General features: G+C 39.5%; 1 protein-coding gene across 2 annotated transcripts in view; it reads left to right on the forward strand.

Annotated features, from left to right (window-relative positions):
* Nucleotides 1-20934, forward strand: part of NOSTRIN (nitric oxide synthase trafficking) — a 58139-nt gene that overhangs the window by 30614 nt on the left and 6591 nt on the right. For both annotated transcript variants that reach the window (XM_054562731.1, XM_054562732.1), the window contains exons 6-12: nucleotides 828-890; nucleotides 3433-3531; nucleotides 9345-9470; nucleotides 14634-14732; nucleotides 14830-14955; nucleotides 18403-18511; nucleotides 19395-19480. In XM_054562731.1, coding sequence (XP_054418706.1) covers nucleotides 828-890; nucleotides 3433-3531; nucleotides 9345-9470; nucleotides 14634-14732; nucleotides 14830-14955; nucleotides 18403-18511; nucleotides 19395-19480 — 708 coding nt within the window. The remainder of the gene's footprint in view (nucleotides 1-827; nucleotides 891-3432; nucleotides 3532-9344; nucleotides 9471-14633; nucleotides 14733-14829; nucleotides 14956-18402; nucleotides 18512-19394; nucleotides 19481-20934) is intronic.

Raw genomic sequence — 20934 nt, forward strand, 5'->3', positions numbered from 1 at the left:
AAGTGCAATATTGCTAGCTCTCCAAGTGGTTGAATAATGGCTGATCTGTGGGAAGGGGAAAACATCAGTGTCCAGGATAAAAGGTTCTGTCCTAACTTAAGTTATACTTCCTCGGGGAGTTGCCTAGGTCTGGTTTCATCATTACCATAACTGTCTCATTGGCTATTTAAAGTAGTAAAATAAAGTTAATTATGATTAAGAATTCAATATTTTTATTTTTTCCCCATTTCCCCGCCCCCATTTGCCTATCTCCATCCTGCCCTCGCCCCCTTTCCCTCTGACCATCACCGCAATGATGCCTGTGCGCATGGATTAGGCATATACGTTCTTTGGCTAATCCCTTCAGCTTCTTTCAACTCTTCCTCCCTCCTTCCTCCTTTCTGAAGCTCTCAGTCTGTTCCAGGTAAGAATTCAATCTTTGAAGTTAAAACAATATTCACTTCAGAAACAATGAGACACTGCTAGGACTGATACCGATTCTCATGCTGTTGAAGTCTGGGCCACATGGAATGATGCTGAAGAGGAAATGATGGGACTTGATGTGACACCACACTATGCAAGATCTCCTCTATACAGACTGTACACATTTACGTTGTTCTCGTGTACTTATATATTAGAAATAATTATTTTACCAAATGCATTCAGGCTAAATTCTGTCAAGAGCTTCTTGACAGAGGGTAAAGATAGTTTGGCTACTTTTCTCAGGAAATACGTGCATGATAGGATTTTGGAATTTCTATGAATTTTGATAGTGATTGTGCTACAACTAATAAGCCAGCACTGTAATGCACAAGAAGACAGAAAAAATATATTTTTTCTCTTCATAGCTTGATAACGAATTTGAAAAGACAGCAAACCTTTTCATTAGTAACTGGAATCAACAAATTAAGGTGAGTAACACAAATATCTTTTGTGTGAACAATTTTTAGGATTGAAGTTTTTACTTTTGTACGCTAATGTGTTTTAGTGTTAGTATTTCTAAGTGCTATCTGAAGATAAAAATGCTTCCTCACCTGAATTATTATATAGCTATATCTATCAACTCAATCGATGGAAGAGCCAGGCTCTAAATATGGATATTATTTATAGTCAGCACAAAGCACTTATTGTGTGCCAAGTGCTATATACTATATATTTAATCATCACAGTAACCTATTCTTCTATGTGACCTTACATTGTTTCATCTTAAAGGTGGATGGGGAAACTGAGATACAGAGAGGTAAATAATTGGCCTAAGTTTACAAAGCTGGTTAATGCTTGAAACAAGAAGTGTTACAAGTTGGGTTCCAGGACACTCTTGGTCATTTCACTATACTGACCACCTCTCTGTATAATTTGTATAACTTGGGGCAAGTGGCCAATACTATCTGAGCTTTGGCTTTGTCATTTGTAGAAGAGTGTTTGTGATATCTGTCTTACTAATGAGAGAAGCACAGTGAGGGGTGGCTAGCAATGAGTAAAGGGATATACATATATGTATTGATTCCACAAGTATGTACAGCCTACTTCTTGTGCACCTCCCTGTACTAAGATGTGCTTCTTCTTTCCCAGTAATTTTAAATTTAATTGATAGGTAATATATGTGCAGGAAATAGTGAATGAATTCCAAGGAGAGGAATTCTGATCTGGTATGAGAATTTAGAGAATATCATGATAGGTTTTTAAGCAGAGAGAATAACAGATGGGGCTCATATATTTGTACAGAAGATTATTCTAGAACAATCCAGTTTAGGAGAAATTCATTTTGAGTAGAAAGGATGAGAGGGGGATCTGCCAAGAAAACCCAAGGACACTCTTTGAAAGGAATTGTGCTCCAAAAGTTGAAATTCCTCTTTTTTCTCTCCCAAGCGTCAGGCCCCAAAGAGAAACTTCCCAGGTGGAGAGCCACCCATGTGTGGAAATAACCTGAGACTGTCAGAAACAGGTGGCCCATATCAGCCCTCAGTGTCGCTGCTGAAGCTTCTGCAGAAATTGAAGACTCCATGAGATCAAAAACATTAATAAGAAATGTTTGAGATTAATGAGTTTCTATGCCCACAATAGTAGTACTGACAAAAGTAGGATCATGAGAATCACATTTAAAATACATATCTAAAAGTCTCATAAATGGCATCCAGTCATTTGTTTTTAGTCTTGCTCTTGATTTTATAGCTTTCTTAAACAGAATTTGTTTTTAAAAATCCATTCTTTAAATATTCAGCTTTCTTGGGAAATTCAATATAATGGACCAAAAGAGAGAAACCAAGCTCAGTGCCTGCAATTGCTTTCAGGAACAAAAAGCATCTTTTATTATTTCCCAGTTTCCACCAACTAATTTTCCCAATAAAAACAATTTTATTTTTTATGAAGAGTGACAGAGAAATTAGAAGACATAACATTCTTGAGCTATAATAATTTTCTCCCTGGTTACAATTCAAGGGATTCAGCATGTCAGTAACTAAGTGCAGTCTGTGCTGGAGACACAGATGAAAAGTCTTAAAGGACCAGGGCTCTTGGCTCACACTCTCATTTATCTGTGGACGTATAACCGACCAAAAGTGGAGGAAGAGGGTCTAGGAGCTTGCTCCTTGAATTCCCCTTTGTAGAGGCTTTGGACATTTAAAGATTTTCAGAAGCCTTGCCTCTGATTCCTAAAGAAAAGGAGACCTGAGATTTTCCCTTCATCATTTGGTTTTACAGTTCTTGGGACCTTGAGGTGAAAAACCATACAATCTTTCAGTTAACCCAGTTTCTGAAAGAGGCTGAATCCAACTCAAAACCAAAATCTCTTTATCTCTGGAGCGTCACCTCTTGCCACATTGGAGCTGTGTGGAATAGAAAATGATCGCCTGAGTTATAACCTGCCCTGAGGCATCAACAGAGTAAGGGGACTTTGAAAGTTTCTTTCTTCCCAACTCTCCCCACCTTCACCCCCTTCTCACAAATGAAGGACAGGTCATGAGATGCTGGGCAAATCCCAGCTCTTAAGCCTGGTCATCAGGTAGAAAAATTTCCTCTTTGCTGTAAGTTTTAAGAAATCATCTTAAAACAACCTCAATTGTGGCCCAGGTTGACTTAAAAGAATGACACAGGCATTCTTCCATGTTCGTTCTGTTCTTTTTTGTGTGTGGTAAAGCCATTCCCTTCCATCATGTTAGGTAGAATAACGTTTGGAGGCTTGCAAGCATTTGGTGATTTAGCAAAATGTATAACCCTCTTGTGTATATCAACTATAATGAAAAAATAGAGAGTGGTTCTCAGGGCAAAATGTTAGCCATTGCAATATTTTAGGCAGGTTTTGAGGGGTTGGCCGAAATGAAGAATTATAAATACACAATCATTTAGGCCAGCACATGAACATTAACTGGTTCCAGAACAAAAGAGGTTTTCTCTTGATATCAATTTCTGCTCCTTTCTTTCTTTTTTTTTTTTTTTAATGTTTTTTGACTCCAGGCCAAAAAGAAATTAATGGTGAGCACCAAGAAGCATGAAGCACTTTTCCATCTTGTAGAAAGCTCCAAGCAAACCATGACTGAAAGGGAGAAGCAGAAGGTAATGTGTCATGGCCAGCTGGTTTCATGAGCTGTGGAGATGGGCGGGCTCCCTGCCCTTAGCCATGAGTATGAGAGAGCGGGCTGGCGCCCCCTCTGTACGGGGTCTCTGCAGAGCTGTGGTGAGGCAGAGTGTCAGACGGGACTCTAAGCCATTCCTGGGCCATATATATTTTTATTTTCACATATTTTTAAAAGGTATTATTGACAGGTGACAAATTAGACAAGCGGTGTATGTATTTTTAATGGGGAACCCTATTTACTAAACATTTCTCAGCTCACACCCCAAGTAAGTAAAAAATATATATAAACACATATTTATTATATAATATACTTTACTTATGCTGTGTATAATATATAGTACTTTATATGTTACATCAATATGTTATGAACATTATAAAACACAGATAAATAGGAATGTTTGAAGGATGAGGTAAAGATGAATAACATTTTAAATGATTAGCTAATCATCATATTTTTATATAATCATTAAAAGACAGTTCTAGGCACAAATATACATTTGGGACAAGGCTAAGCCTTAACCATTGCAAATAAAAATTCTCATTTCTGATAATGCTTTTGATCATTTACAATTTTTTGGACAGCTTATCAGATATCACTAGCTCACCCCAGTTTCCGCCTTCTCACATGGGTGAGGGCGGACCCACAACCAGGAGCAGGAGAAAGCATCAGGCCCGTCACTTTCCTGTGGCTTCCTTATGCTCATGAGGGGGACCCAAAAAAAGAAAACTTCTCTATAAAAAATTGTGTATTTATTCCTACATGTTTAAACTTCAGTCACCTTCAGAGTACTCTCCATTTGATGCAATACAACTATCCGGGTATTTTTCCACTGCTCAAAACAGTTTTTGAACTTGCCAATTTTGATGCCTTTTAGTGCTTCTTTCATTTTTTGTTTCACGTCTTCCACATCAGCAAAATATTTTCCTTTGAGGGCTGGTTTCATCAGGGAAACAAAAAAATATCATTCGGCATGAGATCAGGGAAATAGGGAGGGTGGGGAATGGGGCTTATGCCATTTTTGGTCAAAAATTGCTGAACATTCAGCACAGTGTGGGCAGGTGCACTTGTAAATCACCTGTCATGAAATGGGCAAACATGTTGAAAGAGTCTTCCAGAAAAATTGACTGAAACCAAACTCAGCCTCTCACAACAACGCCAGTTGGTACACTGATACAGATGGATTCGTAGAACAGTCACCTAGCGGGGAAACCTGTATTACAAGGGGCCTGCTCTCTAAAAGATAATTCCTGTTTTTTGGGGGGTCTCCCCTTGTATATTGTTAGTATTAACATCAAACTATAGCTCCTTGGCAAAAATCTTTTTAAGAGATTTGTGCATTTTGGGTGTATTAACCTAATTAATGCTAGATAATAAATCTGTAAATCCACATGACCCAGATACATGTCAATGGCCACATGTCCCAAGACGTTGACAGCTTCTCGTATTATAAAATCCCCACTCATCCTCCAGGACACGTGGGGATCCACAGCTGTCCATGCATGGGTACTAGTGCCAGCTTTTATGTTAAATAAGAGTAAGCTTTAAGCAAAAATGAACACAAGTAGTCCCAGTGGATTATCTTGTACATCTCTCGTGGTAAGTGCTGAGGCTGAGAAGCTCTGAAATCACCAGGATCTTCCCCCAAAGATGGAGTCCACCTAAGGACGTGCAGGCAGTGCCACTACAACCGAAAACATTCTTAAAAGAAGAAAATTGTCTTTGCAGGTAACACCGTTATTTCATCTGAAGAAACTACTAGTTGAATAACTGAAATTAATTATTAGCAAGATTTTACAAGGTTCTTATTTATTCACATGTCACTCTTCACAGTTTGAAATAATCATAACAAACATTGAATAACGAGACAGCTTCCAAGACGGCTAAAGCACAGTTTGTTAAAATGTTAAGCGCCAGACCTGTCATAGGCGTTCGAAACCCACAGTAGAAGCTATTCTTTTTATTGATGTCAAGCAATAGCAAAATAAAAAGCATGGGCAGCTAAGTGGTAATTTTCCTCTCCCTCCCCTCATTAGAACCTTTCCTGGGAGGTTGAAGTCTACAGCCAGGCCTCCCCTGCCCTCCTCCAGCTGGACCTGTAACCATAGTCCCTTGTCATCACATCACAGATCTTTACTGTTTTCATCGCTCTCTATGTCAGTTTTGCTTTTGTTTTTGTTTTGTTTTTTAGTCCTAAAGCTGAATAACTAAGGCAGCATTCACTTTCTCATCTCACAAAGAAGTGCCCATGATCTCCATCCTGAGCGGAACGGCTTCTGTGCTGCTCAGCAGTTCTTCCTATTTTCCTGCTCAGCCACCCTTGTTCTCAGCAGAAGCTGATCTAAATCTTCATTCTCCCTGCACCTCCATCCTCACTGCCCACTCTCAGCAGCTCATCTTGCTCCCTACCTCACTAAGTAAACAGAAGTCAACGCAGCCACTGCCTACTAAAGTCATATGTGCAATAGGAAAGGCCAGTTCTTCATGTGCTCAGTTCTCCATCCCATCCTCTCTCCCAAAGACACTTCTCTTGATTATTCCCCTCTTGCCTATGTTGGACAGACCCCTCTCCAACAGTTCCTCCCTATCAGCCTTTCAACTCTCCCCATCTTTACAGAGTTGGGAGAGTCAGGGAAACGCCTTTCCATGGCTCTAATCCTGTTCCTCTCCAGGTATTAATTCTTCTTCTTTTTACACGGAGATTTATTGAAAGAGGTGCCTGTGTCCTTACTTCCTCATCTCCTGTTAATTCCTCAAACCAACCCAATCAGCTTTCCCACCATTCTACTGAGACTGCTTTTGCCATCGAAGACAATGTCACCCTTGTTGCTAAAGCCAATGAGTACTTTCCAGTTCTTACCTTATTTAACTTGGAAGCTTTAAGCATTGTTGACTTCCCCATTCCAGAAAGTCTCTTCCTTTTACTTTAGCAACATCTTACTCCTTTAGTTTTCTTTTCTGGCGATTTTTTCTGAAACTTCTTTACTGACTTCCCTTCTGCCTGACTTTTCTATACTGCCGTTCCTGATGGTTTCTATCCTGGGCCTCATGCTGTCTTATCCAGCATGGTAGCTCTGGTGTCCAATGCAGTTCTCTCAATATCAGGTACTCAAGAAGTAGCTGGTACTCAATAAATATACTCCCATAGCTGCAACTAGAATATCTATGCTGACAATACGCGCATTTATATCTTCAGTCCAAACCAGTCTCTAAGCTGCATTTTGGCACATCAAGCTCAGTATGCAAAATTGGAATCATCACTTCCCTCTTCTGAAAATATTGTTTGTTTTTGTGTTTTCTGTATCTTCGAATATCACCATCTCCCATATCCTCCCAATTCTAGCTCCTAAGGCAAATAATTTTTTAATTTATCTACTTGTATTTATCTCCACTGCCACTACTCTCTCCCAGGCCACATCATCATTGCTTAGATTACTGTAACTGACAAATTGGTCTCTGACTTTGTGATGCCTTTTTTAATTTCCCACATACAAGTCAAGCTGACTCTTCTGAAACTCAAATCTGAGCATATTATCCTCCTTTTAAAAGCCTTCAAAGTCTTCTCAGTGACCTCAGAATAAAGCACAAACTCCTTTTTGTGGTTCTTAAGAACCTTCCTGACCTGACCCTTCCCTAATTTTCAGCATCATCTTTTGCTATTCTCCCTCTCAAGCTGTGCGCTTCAACCTCACCAAAATTTTTTTTTGTTATCATGCCATGCTCACCCATTCCTACTTTTATTTTAGGTTTATTCACATCAGGATTGTTTCTGTGAGTACCCACTCTGTGCGAAGACTCAGCTTATATGTCATTTTAATTTCAAGGCTAGTTTAGGTGCTTCTTTTGTGCCCCAGTGATACCTAAATACTGTATCATCCTGGGATCTATCACACAGGATAGTAATATGGGTCCCTGGCTAGAGAAGGAGCCTATGTAGTTCCATTTTCTAATCCCAGAGCCTAGCAGGTGACACACTGTGGCACTCAATAAATGTTTGGTGAATGAATGAGATGTTTGTTCCAAGAGAAAGAAAAAGTATGTGGTCTTTGACAAATTTTAGCAAAATTTTCAGAAAAGTTTCCTAAATAAGAATATGAGTCTACACTCTCCTTTTATATCAGTTTAGGATTATTGGCTATAAGTTTGCTGAGCAGAAACTTCTAGTTGATAGCGATGGAGAGTAGACTGATGAATATGAGTGGTCATCTCAAAAGTAACTGTTCTTGCTGGAGATTTGAGCATTCTCAATAAGCATCTAAGGACCTGACTTAGCAAAGGATAGCCATGGCATACTTTCAGCACTTTCACTAGAGTGTTATCAGATTAAAATTCAAAAGCTCATGCTTCTACAGATAAATGTGGTCCATTATACTAGATATACAAAACGAAATGTGTCCTGTGTAAGTCATACATCAGAGCAGAGAGACAGTTGAATGGCTAGTATATCAATTAGAATAATGAAGTGAGTGGTGTTAATATTCAGAATTTTGGATGAATGTTCTTCATTACTGAAATGTTAGCCAAAATGTCCAACATAAAGAGGGTTATTCTTAAAAGCCTTTGTCTCTGTCCTTGAAATTCCTAAACTGCTTCAGTCAGAGGGACCTTAGTGCTCCTTAAACTGTGGTTTGAGGACCATTTGCATCAGAACCATCTGAAGAGGTAGTGAAAATTCAGATTTCCTGATCCCACTACAGAACTACCAAATCAGTAACGCTACTGTGGGACCCTGAAAATCTGCAGTTTCACAAGCACCCCAGGTCATTCCTGCATGTATTAATGTTTGAGAATCATTCACGCAATGCAACTTCTTCCTTTCTCAGAGACGTGAAATTACTTGTCTGAGCATTTTGAGAATCAATTTCAGCTACCCTGGTCTGGACAGTTTTGTATTACTTTGATTTTCCAGAAGGTTTCACAACCAGAATGAACAATTTTGGTGATTGGCAAGAGACGGCTCTTTGCGAAGGCACATATCATTGGGGAGTAGGATGGAAAGAAGGCATCTGTCAAGCTGCCCATAACTCTCAGTGAACATGGGCATGTGTCTTGCCCAGGCTCTTCACTCATAACAGTAATACTCAGTAACTTTGACAGCTATCCCAGGTCTCAGGCAGTGTGCCACGCGCCCTACCTGCATCATCTGCTTGAATCCTCAAAACACTCCAGTGAAACAGGAGCATCATTATCCCCACCACGTAGATCAGAAAACTGGTTCATGAAGGTTAAGTAATTCACCTGCAAGACTCTAATCCTGAAGTTTGATTTCAAAGTTACACTGCAGAGTTTATACAGTGAAAGTAAAATAAGGTTATTGGACCTTACTAAATGATAGCCGGGCCTAATCCTACCTAGTTCTAAAAATTATATGATTGCTTATGTCTCTACCTGTCCTGGTTAGAAATGCCGGGGCCTAAAGGGTCTATCAGATAAGACTACAGGAGTTGTTAGGGGATGATAGGCCTGAGTTGGAGGTTCCTGATCTGTGCTTGCTTCTCCGCATCTGTCATTTGGCCTCCTCCTTGATTTGATAAAGTGGGCACATCGCTTCATATTTAAGGACCTCAATTTCCTCATGGGAAAACTTGAAGGAATGATACTGAAATGCCCTTAGATTTCCTTTCAGGAAGGCCCTTTTTCTGAGAAAGATCTTTGATTTTGTCATCCATAACTACTCTTTAGGACTTTAGCTGGGAGGTGAGAAACATATCAGTAGAATGAATGTGATTATATGGAATTACAAAGGACTTTCATACATGTGTTTCATAATGTGGCTCTGATGTTTTACTTTAGCTCCTCAATAAACTGAAAAAATCAACTGAGAAGTTGGCAAAAGCAGATGAAAATTACTACCAAAAAAACATAGCTGGCTGTTCTACCAGACTGAAATGGGAAAACACACTAGAGAGCTGCTACCAGGTAAGTTATGCATTCACATTTTCCTTCTTCCATGGAGTTTTGTGTGGCCTTAAAACGATCTATAGTTAATGGCCCGGTGATCTCTGTCCTTAGCTCTGACCCTCATTTCTATTATGACTTTAGACAAACCACATTACTTCTCATTGTTGCAGTTTACCCATGGTTAAAATAACCAGTGAATATTTATTGAGTATCATTGGCCAGATTTTTCCTATCCTAAGTTCTCCATGGACACAGTAACACTCAGCTAATTTTAAAAAGTGCTGTCAAAGGAAAGTGCAAATTAAGTCTTAACTGTTCAGATGGTACTCAGATGTGAGTTTTAGGTCTGGAAGCTGATTCATAGAGTACTCACTTATGAAACTCCTTTGTATGTCAGACATTGTGTTGGACACTGGAGATACATAACAATTAATAAAGTACCATCTCAATACTTGAGATGTGCATAATTTAGCAACAAAGAAGACATATAAAGAAAGAATTCAATTGTCCATTAAAAATCAAAAGATATGAACAAGCAAATCACAGAAGGGAAAATTAAATTACTAATAAACATACGAAAAGATGCTTACTCATTTGGCAAAAAATTTATTTTATTTTATCTTCTAAAAATTTATTTTTAAGTTATAGTACATTTGGCAAAATATTTTAAAGTGATGATATGAAGTGGTGCCAAATAAGAACTATTGGGAAACAAAAGTTTTTACACCTCTCTAGTGAGGATAATTTAATGATATCTAGTAAAATTGAATGTGCATGCACCTACAACACAGCAGTTCCCCTTTAAGATATATATCCTAAAAAATAATTTAGACCTGTATACCAAGGGTAAGGTATAAAAATGTTTAGTGCATAATTGTTTATAATTGCATGGTGAGAAACATTGTACACAATCTTCATAACTATCAGTAGAGAAATTGCTCTTAAAATGTACTCTAATTTAGGAAGTGGAGGTCTGTCAAGTCTTCCTTGCCTCACCCTAACCAATACTGACTCCCTTACTTTGTATTTCCTTGCCTTGGATATAGTCAGTCTATACCAACAAATGTTTAACTTACATATTACACTGTGCATTCTATATCTTCTGTTGTTTATACGTTCAGGAATGAAATGTTATATTCATAAAGACACAACAAAACTGCGATGATTTGAATTAAAAGAGAATTTTTATAAGTATGGAAGGTAGAAATGAGACAACTAGGGTAGCTCAAGTTTCATTTTATTTTTTAATTTCATCTCTCCCATCATGCTTCTGCAAAAGTGGAATATAAGAATTCATTTTAGGGTCCTGTGAAATGCCCTCTTACCTCTTTCTACTCTTCCTGTTGAATTCACAAATCCTTTCAGAGAGCATTCGTTGGACTATGTTTAAGGAAGTTCACTAGATACTCTGAGAGCTATTACAAATTCTTAAGCAGGGCTATTAAATAATGAAACCAATTCCACAAACCACATGTCAAATTAACCTTATTACTTCATAATCATACTACATTCAAGACCTACTTCCTACCTTCCAAGAAAAAACAATTCAGTTATTAGAAATAATCTGTACTATAATTAGAAAAATATTAGGCACACTACCAAGAATTACCAAGAATCAAATGTTTGGTACTGACAGTACTTACTCAAGAAATTTTTTTAGAATGCCATTTTCAATAAGTATCAAGAACCTTAAAAATATTCACTTTCTCAACCAATGTTCCTCATGTGGACCACAGAACACAGAACATAATTAGGGTGACTGTTTTCGCTTCTCCCAAGGATGGTAGTGACTAGTACCACTGTAGAGTCAGAGGGGAGATGGTAACTCATTGCAGACGATGGAGACCTTAGGCCATTCTCTTCTAGAACTTAATTCTCTTCTAGAACTCCTGTTGAAAAACTTAATTTCCTTCCTATAAATCTATCTTTAAAAAATAGCTAGAAAACAAAACCGATTTTTGTTCAAAAGATTTTAGAAATAAAAGGGAGGAAACAATCCAAATGACCAAAGGATGGCTAAATGGATCCATATACTGTGCACAATTCTACACAGTGAACTATTAATTAATGTCCATGTTCATGGAGACTAATGGCCTGGGAAACTGCATATGTATAATGTTAAGTGAGAAAAACAAGATACAAATTTAAATAATTTGATAGATAAACAGAAAAATATATCCACACATACCCAGGTAGACTGAAATACATCAAAATGTTAACAGTGGTCATCTCTGGATGGAAGAATTACAAATGATTTAAAAAATTTTTGTGTCCCTTATGACCCTAGGACAATGCCTCAGAGCACCGAGGCAGCTCGTTACAATTCAGGTTCCTGAGCCCCTCCCCAGACCAGGCCAATCAGAACCTCTCAATGACTTTAGGATGGCGTCTAGGCGATTTCTCAGCAGACTAAAATTTTGAGAGTTCCTGCTCTGTGAAAACCATGATATTCCTATGATCAGTTTTGTAAAGGCCATTTGGATGAAAATGAAGTCTCTCCAGGCTCCTCAGGTAATATAAACTGCAGGGCCTGGACAGCAGGAGCTGAAAAGAATGAACGAGAGGTGTGAGTTCTCATGGAGCCTGGGCTTCAGACAGGTTCCAAATCTGCTGCCTCTTGGTAACTCTGACCTCACTTTCTTCATGTGCTGCATAGCACAGGAGGACAGTTTTAGATCCTTCAGAGTATCTTGCTTTTCTACTGCCTATTTTATTTTATTTTTTTTTAAAAAGCAGGATGATAGAAAGCAATAATTCATTAAGTGAGATATGGATTTTCTCTTTGCACAGTGGAATTTATCTCAACCTCTTTTCATGAGCCAAGATAGATCATTTTAATGATTTCCCCGAAATGTAATTAAAATTTGTTAAACATTACTATCCTAACCAAGAGACACTGGTTATACTAGTCTCACACTGATGCTGGTGGCTCAGGACCTATCAAAGTAAAGAAACAGCTGCCCACTAGGGAGGCAATGTGTTCCTGAATGTGCCTTTCTTTTCTCTCCTCTCCTTTGCTCATCATGGTGCTAAACTAGAACAGCTGCTTTATAAATCTTTTTCCATGCTGTAAAGTCTCTTGTTTTTTGAAGACTGCCCCACATGAGGTCCAAACCACCGAGCAGAATTTGTGTCATGTATTTGTTAGGAGGTATATGGTTTCTGCCTTTTGAAGAAGCAGTATGTTTGATAGGCTGCTCTTCAATGACTTTAATCCTGTATCTGGAAGACAGAGGGCTCATGGCCACATTCAAACAGCTGGTTGGTGCCTGAGATTTTGGAGAGAGACTTAAGAGACTAACACTGGAAACAAAGACATTTTGTTCCCACTGACTTACAAAAATTGTGCAGGCTGTGACTCCACAAAGAAGGCGTCCAAGGTGGGCAGAGCTCCAGGCATCTGATTCAAATGTCAGGACACTTGGCACAGAATAAAAATTTTGCATGTAATTGGCCAAGATGTTCACAGTTACTGCCTGAGCCTTTTACATAGCTCTGTTAAAGTGACTATATACTGATATACAGAATGTGGTATACACATTTAATGGAATATTATTCAGCCTTAAAAAGGAAAGAAATTCTGGCACATGCTATAGGATGAATCCTGAAGACTTCACGCTAAATGAAATAAGCCAGGCACAAAAGCACAAATGCTATATAATTCCTATTACATGAGCTAGCTAGAGTAGCCAAATTCATAAAAGACCAAAAATAGAATGGCGGTTGCCAGAGGGACTGGGGATGGGCGAGTTCGGAGTTCTCGCTTAATGGGGACACAGTTTCAGTTTTGCAAGACGAAAAATGTCTGGAGGTGACCGAGGGTAACAGTGGCCCAGCAGTGCAAATGTACTTAATGACACTCAACCGCACATTTAAAAATGGTTACCATGGTAAGTTCTATGTTATGTAAATTTTAACACAACTGGGAAACATAAATAAATTTTTTAAAATTTTAAATGTGTACACCATAGATGAAGTAACAACAGAATGTGAATCGGTACTCACAGGAATATAAAGAAGCACTGCACCCGATCAGGCCAGGGGGCCCTGCAGGTGGGCCAGCAGAGGTGGAATGGGAGAAGCCAGTGGTCTTTGTGACTTTCCCACCTCCGCCCTGCCAAGGCCTTGGTTCCTGTGGCAATGCTACCCGCCAATCTGCCCAAAGCCTCCTTCGCAAAAGACTATTGCTGAGTGCTCTTTACTGTGTGTGGTGGGGTGGCAGGTACAGAAGAAACCAATCCGGCCTCCGGATTAAGGAGGAATGCCCAGGCCTTGCCCTTATAAAAACAAGATGAGGAGCGTGTTGTCTTGGACACCTGCCACTTCTGTCAAAGCCAAAGTCCTCTGAGCACACGCCCAGCTGCCCGCAGGTGGCAGAGAATCCCCTGCACACTATGCCTGACCCAGCCTTCTCTCGCAGTGCCTTGCTGCTGAACTTCTTCAGCTCCCGCCATATAATCAGTCAGAAACTCAGGGAGCAGTGAGTGGCAAGAGTCTAATAGCTAACTTTTTCTCAGTGTTAAAGGCTAACAAGGAAAATGTGACTTCCCTTTCTTATTTACTCTTCCCAGCTAAAAGTTATGAAACGCCAAGAGTGAAATTCTCTTCATCCCACACAAAATGGGGAGGCTATGTTTCCACCTTCAAACAGTGGTGTCTGACCTCCAGGCTTAATTTCAAGCCAGAATTATGAATTGATCAGACTTTGGGGCTCTGCTCTTGTCAAATGTTTCCCTGAAGTAGAGAATTTGCATCTCGCCATCTTTGCCCCTGTAGAAACTAGCAGAATACCTTCTATGCTTTGTAAACAGTTCTAGGAATATTTAGTTTCTGACTGCATTTTGAAGACATGGACATCGATTTTAGTGGACGTTCACATTCTTTCTCCAAACCTAACAAATGCTTTTTAAATTATTCTTTTTCTACCCTTTGTAAATGTTAGGTAACCCACAGCATCCACCTCTATGCCTTTTCGGGCTTAAAAAAGCCTGGGAAAAGAGTGTGATTTAAATCAATTCTGAAGGCGGATACATAGGAGAGACACCAAATCCTTTGCCAAGAATCTCGCCCACCAGTTTGGATATGACATAATCAAGAGACACAAACAGGACAATTTGCTCAGATGGATAATTGCAGTTTTGCATAACGGGCTGATCTTATCTCATTTTCCATCCTTTTCAGAGCATCCTGGAGCTGGAGAAGGAAAGAATTAAACTTTTATGCAATAACTTAAACCAGTACACCCAACATATTTCTGTTTTTGGCCAAACCCTGACCACAGTGAGTAGCCAAGATTTCTCCATGTCTGGTATTCATGGTAAGACCTGGCAGGGAACATGTCTTCAGCGACCTTGTTCTGCTTCCCCCGGCTTTGCAGTGCCACACGCACATTCACGGTGCCATCAGCAACATAGATGTCGAAAAAGATATCCAGACTCTGATGGAAGAAACTGCTGTTTCATCTACAGAAAACATATCCGAGTTCCTGTTAACTGATTACTTTGTAAGTATGGGATGGAAGGAAATACCATTAATGAAGAAACTTAGTCGAGTATGGACGGATTCACTTAAAAATAATTGAGAACAATAGTAAAGAAAACGTTGTTTTTTAAATGGAAAATATTGATTTTTTCCCCCCTGATTCATATAAATTGAAAAGCAGTGTCATTTACAAACTAGGCAATGGAAACGTCTTTTGTGTTCTCCAGACGGGAAGCAAGTCGAACAGGGTTTTTGCCTGAATCTTCATACTCTGTCTTCTCGGAGAGGAATACCAGGCACAGATGTGTCGTGACCTGCAAATAATCAGTGTAACATCTTGGTTGTCTATTGCTGCATAACAAATTATCCCTCAGCTTAATAGCCTAAAACAAACATTTATTATCTCACAGCCTCTGTGGGTCAGGAATCCAGGAGGGGCTTACCTGGGTGCCTCTGAGCCCCTCACAAGGCTGCAGCCAGGGTGTCGGCCAGGACTGCAGACACCCAAGGCTCCGCTGGGAAGTGAGCCGCTTCTGAGCTGACTCGCGTGGCTGCTGGCAAGCCTCTGGTCCTGCCTCACTGCTGGCTGGAGCTATTGCTTCCTTACCGAGTGGCTCTCTCCTTAGGGCAGCACCCATGCCAGCCTGCTTCCCCCCAGGAGTTTGATCCAAGAGAGACAGAGGCAGAGTGCCCAAGACAGAAGCATAGTCTTTTATAGGCTCATCTCAGAAGTGATGTCTCGTCACATTCTGTTTGTTAGAAGCAAGTCAATAAATGCAGCCCACACTCAAGCTGAGGGGATTACACAAAGACATGAATCGTAGGAGGTGGGAATCATTGCCAACATCCTTGACAGTCCTTTTCTTTGAAAAACTTGGACCAACTTACAGAAGCTTATTTTGAGGGCTGCTGGGTGACTCTACTCTGTCATCTGTGCTAACATAGAGAAGTGTCCCTGGACAGAGCCCGGCATCTTGTCTCTTTGCTATTGGAGTAAGTTCTTTGTCTTCTGACTTTCTGACAGCTCTTCCTTTGGCCCTCTGCTATGTTTCATTCAGACGTCCAAGGTCCATATTGGGAGGCTTATCTTTCTCTGTATACAGATCCAATCCACTTCTCATGTTGTCCTATAGGATTAAAAGTGTATACAGAGTCAAAATCCCAGGGTCCACACCAGGGAACAACAGATAAGGGGAGAGGGAAAGGCAATTAGATCTGGGCACGGCAGAGAATCCAGCAGCTGGGAAAGTGACCAACTTTCCCTTCAACCATCCCTCCAAGCAGCAGTAAGTGGCCAGCTATTTCTTTAATGAATCCTTTTTTTTTCTACCTTGGCAAAGACAAACAAATTAACAATGGCATTGTCTTTTCAAAACAGGAACAAAGGTAGAGATGGGAGCAGAAAGGAAGATTTAATTACAATAGGAAAGTACTTTCTTTTTTTTCTTCCAAATAGTATAGGTGATCCCTGAGATGAGAAAATGCACAATAATATATATCTGTTACTTTCTTAAAAAAGGATAATAAAAATGTCCATATTGATTAACTTGTCAATAAAAGAAGGGTCATTCTCCTTGAAATTTGACTAGGCCTCAATTGAAATATAAGGAGGGAGACATGCTGGTTTATCTTTAATAGACATGCCCATGGGAATTTTTGGTTTCTATGATACTTCAGTGCAAAGGAACTAACAACTACATATCTGCTCAGAGAATGGAGTGTATCTTTAAATAGGTAAATGAGATTTTCTTAAAGCAAAATGCCCCCAAAGTCAGACTACATAGTCATGTAGAGTGACTTTAAAAGTCAGTAGAGTGACTTTTATCTAGTGCTATAAAACTTACATGGACAAGAGGTAAGACAGAACAATCTTGAGTACAAATATTGGAGAGCTGATGACCAGTGCGAAAACATTTAGAAGGTCACTATAAAGGCTATGTTCAAAGATTATATCTGTAGTTTTCTATGCCTCCTCCAGTACTAATCTTCTTTCTAATGATTCTTTGGAAGAGAGGAGGAATTTAAGAAAGCTAAAGGATAGTAGTATACTCTATTCTCAAGTTGATCCAGTAGTGATCTATCCCCAGAGATACATTTTGGAACAATAGATGTCCCCAAGCAGACCAATGAAGTCCCAGACTGCTGTGGGAGCCAGGTTACAATGTGCATTCCTCCAGCAAGGAAGGAGCTGGCGCGGGGGGTGGGGGGGGGGGCGGGGGGGCTGGAATTAACATCCTGTGGTTTAGTCAGAGCTCACCGGGGGTGTGAAGTCAACTTGGAAGAAAAAGAAACTGTTTATAATATATAGTGTACAATATGTAAATGTACATTACATTCTAATAAAACTATTCACATTGCTCTGAATCCTCAGCTTCTCTTTCTTCATGACAATCTAACTGAAGCTAACCTTCCACCAACATTTGGGATCCTCTTTTTTCTCCTCCCCTATCAGATAAGTCCTGACTATTTCACATCCATCTTCAGTCATTAGTTTCCTCTCTTTCTCCTTAGGTTTCTCTCCCTTTGCTATGTGTTCATCCACCTTCCCAACCAACCCTAACCTCCCAGTTATTTTTTCATTCAACCCTTGACATATGTATGTGAAAGTTTGGACTTTGTTCATGCTTTCTCATAGCCTATGTGATAAAACCTCTACTTCTGCCCCCAAAGCTGGCCTAAACTACTCAGACAACTTATTCTTCCACTATGTTTGCAGAGCAACTGGTCTGTTTGGTGTTCCTGATAGATTTCACGAAGCCCTCCCTATGTCCTCTGCTTGGGCCAGTTTTTCTGCCTGGGGCACCCTTTGTCCTTCCCCTTCACTAAAAAATCCTGGTTTAGTCTTCTTGCTTCCTCAAAGCTTTCATGCCCACGTCCTGCCCTTGGTGGGCCACGCATTCCTGTGTGCGCCATTTGTGAATGAACGTGGTATTGAATTGCTAGGTCTCTTATGTTATGCTTCAAGGCCTAACTAAAGTGCAATCCCATTCTGAGAAGAGCATTTGTTCACGTGTTCCCAATTGCCAGCAATACAGAACACAATAAACATTTGTTTCGCTCCTGAAGCACTCCTGGCTTGAGGCATATACATAATACTACAGTTGGACACTTAAAAGGCTCTAACTTGAATAAGGATAAATAGAGAGCAATATGTATACAACAAATAGATTTACTTATCAAGAAACTATAAAATAGCTATATAAGGCTCATCCTCCAAGAATAATCTGTTCTACTAAAGAAAGTGCTCAGCTATGTACTTAACAAATTGTGAACAAGGAGATGTTTTCTTACTAAGCAGGTCTAGAACAATCTGTATAAAACCAAAGATTACTTGCTTTTTTTTTTTTTTTCACTTTTTCATCCATCCAGTTAAAATTAAATACAGTCATCAAAAGTCTCGGTGCAACTGGGAGAGAAAACTCTTTCTTTTTCCTCCTTAAATTAAGTATCCTTTTGTTTTCTCCTAAAGGAGGAAGAACCTAACAATGCAATGAATAAAGAGCGACAAAAGTCTTCCATAAAATCAAAACTGATGAGACTTCACAGAGATATTGAAAAAGCCTCAGGAGACCTAGAAGGTGGGTAATTCTGTGAATGGCCTGACGAGGGACAGTATCTTCATTCAGAGATCAGGCAATCCTGCTTTTGCTGCCTGAGGCAGGAATCCTCTTGTTTAGAGAGTCACATGTCAAACCTAATTTGTGTGAATAAAGAAAAAATTTTAAAAAGAAAGGAGAGAACAAAAAACTGAAAGTGACATTTTGGTCTATCTATGAGAGCAAAATAAGTACTATACCACCTTTTCCCAGAAATGTAGCATTTTACTATGTTTCTTACATTGGCTGGAATGAGGGACAATTCATTTGGTTAAAAAAAAAAAAAAAACCAGTAAATCTGTGCACAGGGCTTTTGGTTTTCTTATTTGTTTCCTTTGGAACTAACTTTCTAAACAATATAAAAAATCATTCAAGTTAAATTCTATACTTAGAAGTAAGATATGTTAGAGGCAATACGGATAATAAAAACAACTCCCCACTTGTGATTGTGATGTGTGCATCTTATTTTATGTGACCTAGAACCATGTATTGCAATGCAATACCTGACAGGAAATCCAAGAGAGCAAAAATGTTTCCAATTATAAATATCATAGTGCAGGAAAGCCTGACACTGGGGTAAATGTTAGGAATCCACCACGGAATGGGTCAACAAGGAGGGTTCGTGAGCTCATCTTGGAAAGATAACAGTCAAGACTCTTTAAGCATCGACCAGCATTTCTCACATTTCATTAAAAGAAGGTAAAAGTCATCCATTCAGAAAAATTGAGAAAAAAACTACCTACAGAAACAGCCCTGGCCATTTAGGAAACTCTTCTGGGCTCAGGCTCCAATGGTGTGTGGCTCCTCCCAGCTGCATCCCACCAGGACGGGAGGGTGGCGACTAAGAGCGTGATTTCATTTTCAGGACTCCAGCGCATGCTGAGAGCTTACTCCAGCAACTCTTTCCCAGACCCAGAGAGCCAGAGGAGCACAGCAGCCTTAATGGAGGAGGTAAATATTTGCAGAGTGCAGTTTCCTAGACTCATTCATGAAAGAGTTATTTTTAGAAGGCTTGTTTTCAGGCCCATTTGACCCCTGTTTGCCTTTCCTTTCTCATGACAGAGAATAATCTAGTCAGAGAGCTTGTAGGGTCAGGTCCTTGGCAAGGAGATGGGGGATCTGGAAAAACCCAACTACTAAAAATGTTTGCTTTAGTGTCCTCCCAGGGAAAGAATTGTGCCCTAAATGGAATTCTCCAAAATGAAATCATTCCTTCAGGGTCTGGAAACCATGGGTACTTTTAACCCAGTTAAGAAACGTGACCAAAAATGCAGGTTCTACATTCAGATAGGCCTGTATTTGGAACTATCTAGCTCTGCTGTTTACAGAGACCTGGGATGACTTTAGATTTCTCATCTGCAAAATGGGGATATTGGCTTCTACCTTAAAGGGGTTTTGTGAGGATTAAATATTACTTAGAAAATGCTAGCACAGTGTGCAGAGGAGGGCTGAGATACTGGTCCTTATTGTTCAAACACTGTTCTCCATTCATTCCTCAGCTAACATCGGTATCTTCTGAGAATAACAGAAGGAAGGAAACACGTAGGGATTGACGGACAAGGTGGCAACTTGGGAGGAATCGATGTTAAAAAGGCAGTTAGGAAAGGCCCATAAATTTTATATAGGAACAAAAAAGAACAGCTACTATTACCTGCGTGTATGAGGTATGGGTTTTGTGCTGTGATTAGAGCAAGAAGAAGTTGACTGGGTTATCTTTTCTGAGAAAAATTCAGGAAGAGATAAAAATTTTTGCAGTATTTTGAAGGACACAGGAAACTGGACAAGCTTCCCTTCAACATAGACTAACTCAGAGATTTTCAACTTTGTTCATCTCATGGCACACACAGACTAAGTACTAAAATTCTGTGGCGCACACACACAAAAATATATTGTATTTTTTTGCTGATCTGAGGAAAAAAATAGGTATAATTTTGATTCATTCACACCAGACAGCATTTTTTGTGTTGGATGTTGTCATTTTTTTTAAAAATTATTTATCAATCTAAGGAAAAAAGAAGTCAGTGCCCCTGACTAAATGATCAGGTATTGCATGTTTCAAAAATTATTGCAGCACACCAGATGAAAATTACTGGCCTAACTAATTCTCTTGTGAGTAAATACCCAATAATTCTGTCCAAACAGGCAATTTCAAAGGTTCTTTGGTGAAAGTAGGCAGATGCAGCCAGGCACAGTTTATCTATTTTTTAGCACAAGCTTCCTTTAGTGGGGTTCGACTGCAGGAACAAACCTAACACTTCTTGTGGAAAGAAAAGCCTGAATTCTGTTCATTTGTAAACAGAGGTCGAACATGTTTGCCATGACACATGGCTATAGTTTTTATGAAATTATAAAATAGACTCTAGGACATTTTCTGTGACAACACAAAATGTTTAATTTTTGTGTAA

The sequence above is a fragment of the Pteronotus mesoamericanus genome, unplaced genomic scaffold (assembly GCF_021234165.1).
Source record: "Pteronotus mesoamericanus isolate MK-2021 breed Mesoamerican mustached bat unplaced genomic scaffold, CSHL_Meso_final scaffold_651, whole genome shotgun sequence".
Taxonomy (NCBI): Eukaryota; Metazoa; Chordata; class Mammalia; order Chiroptera; family Mormoopidae; genus Pteronotus; species Pteronotus mesoamericanus.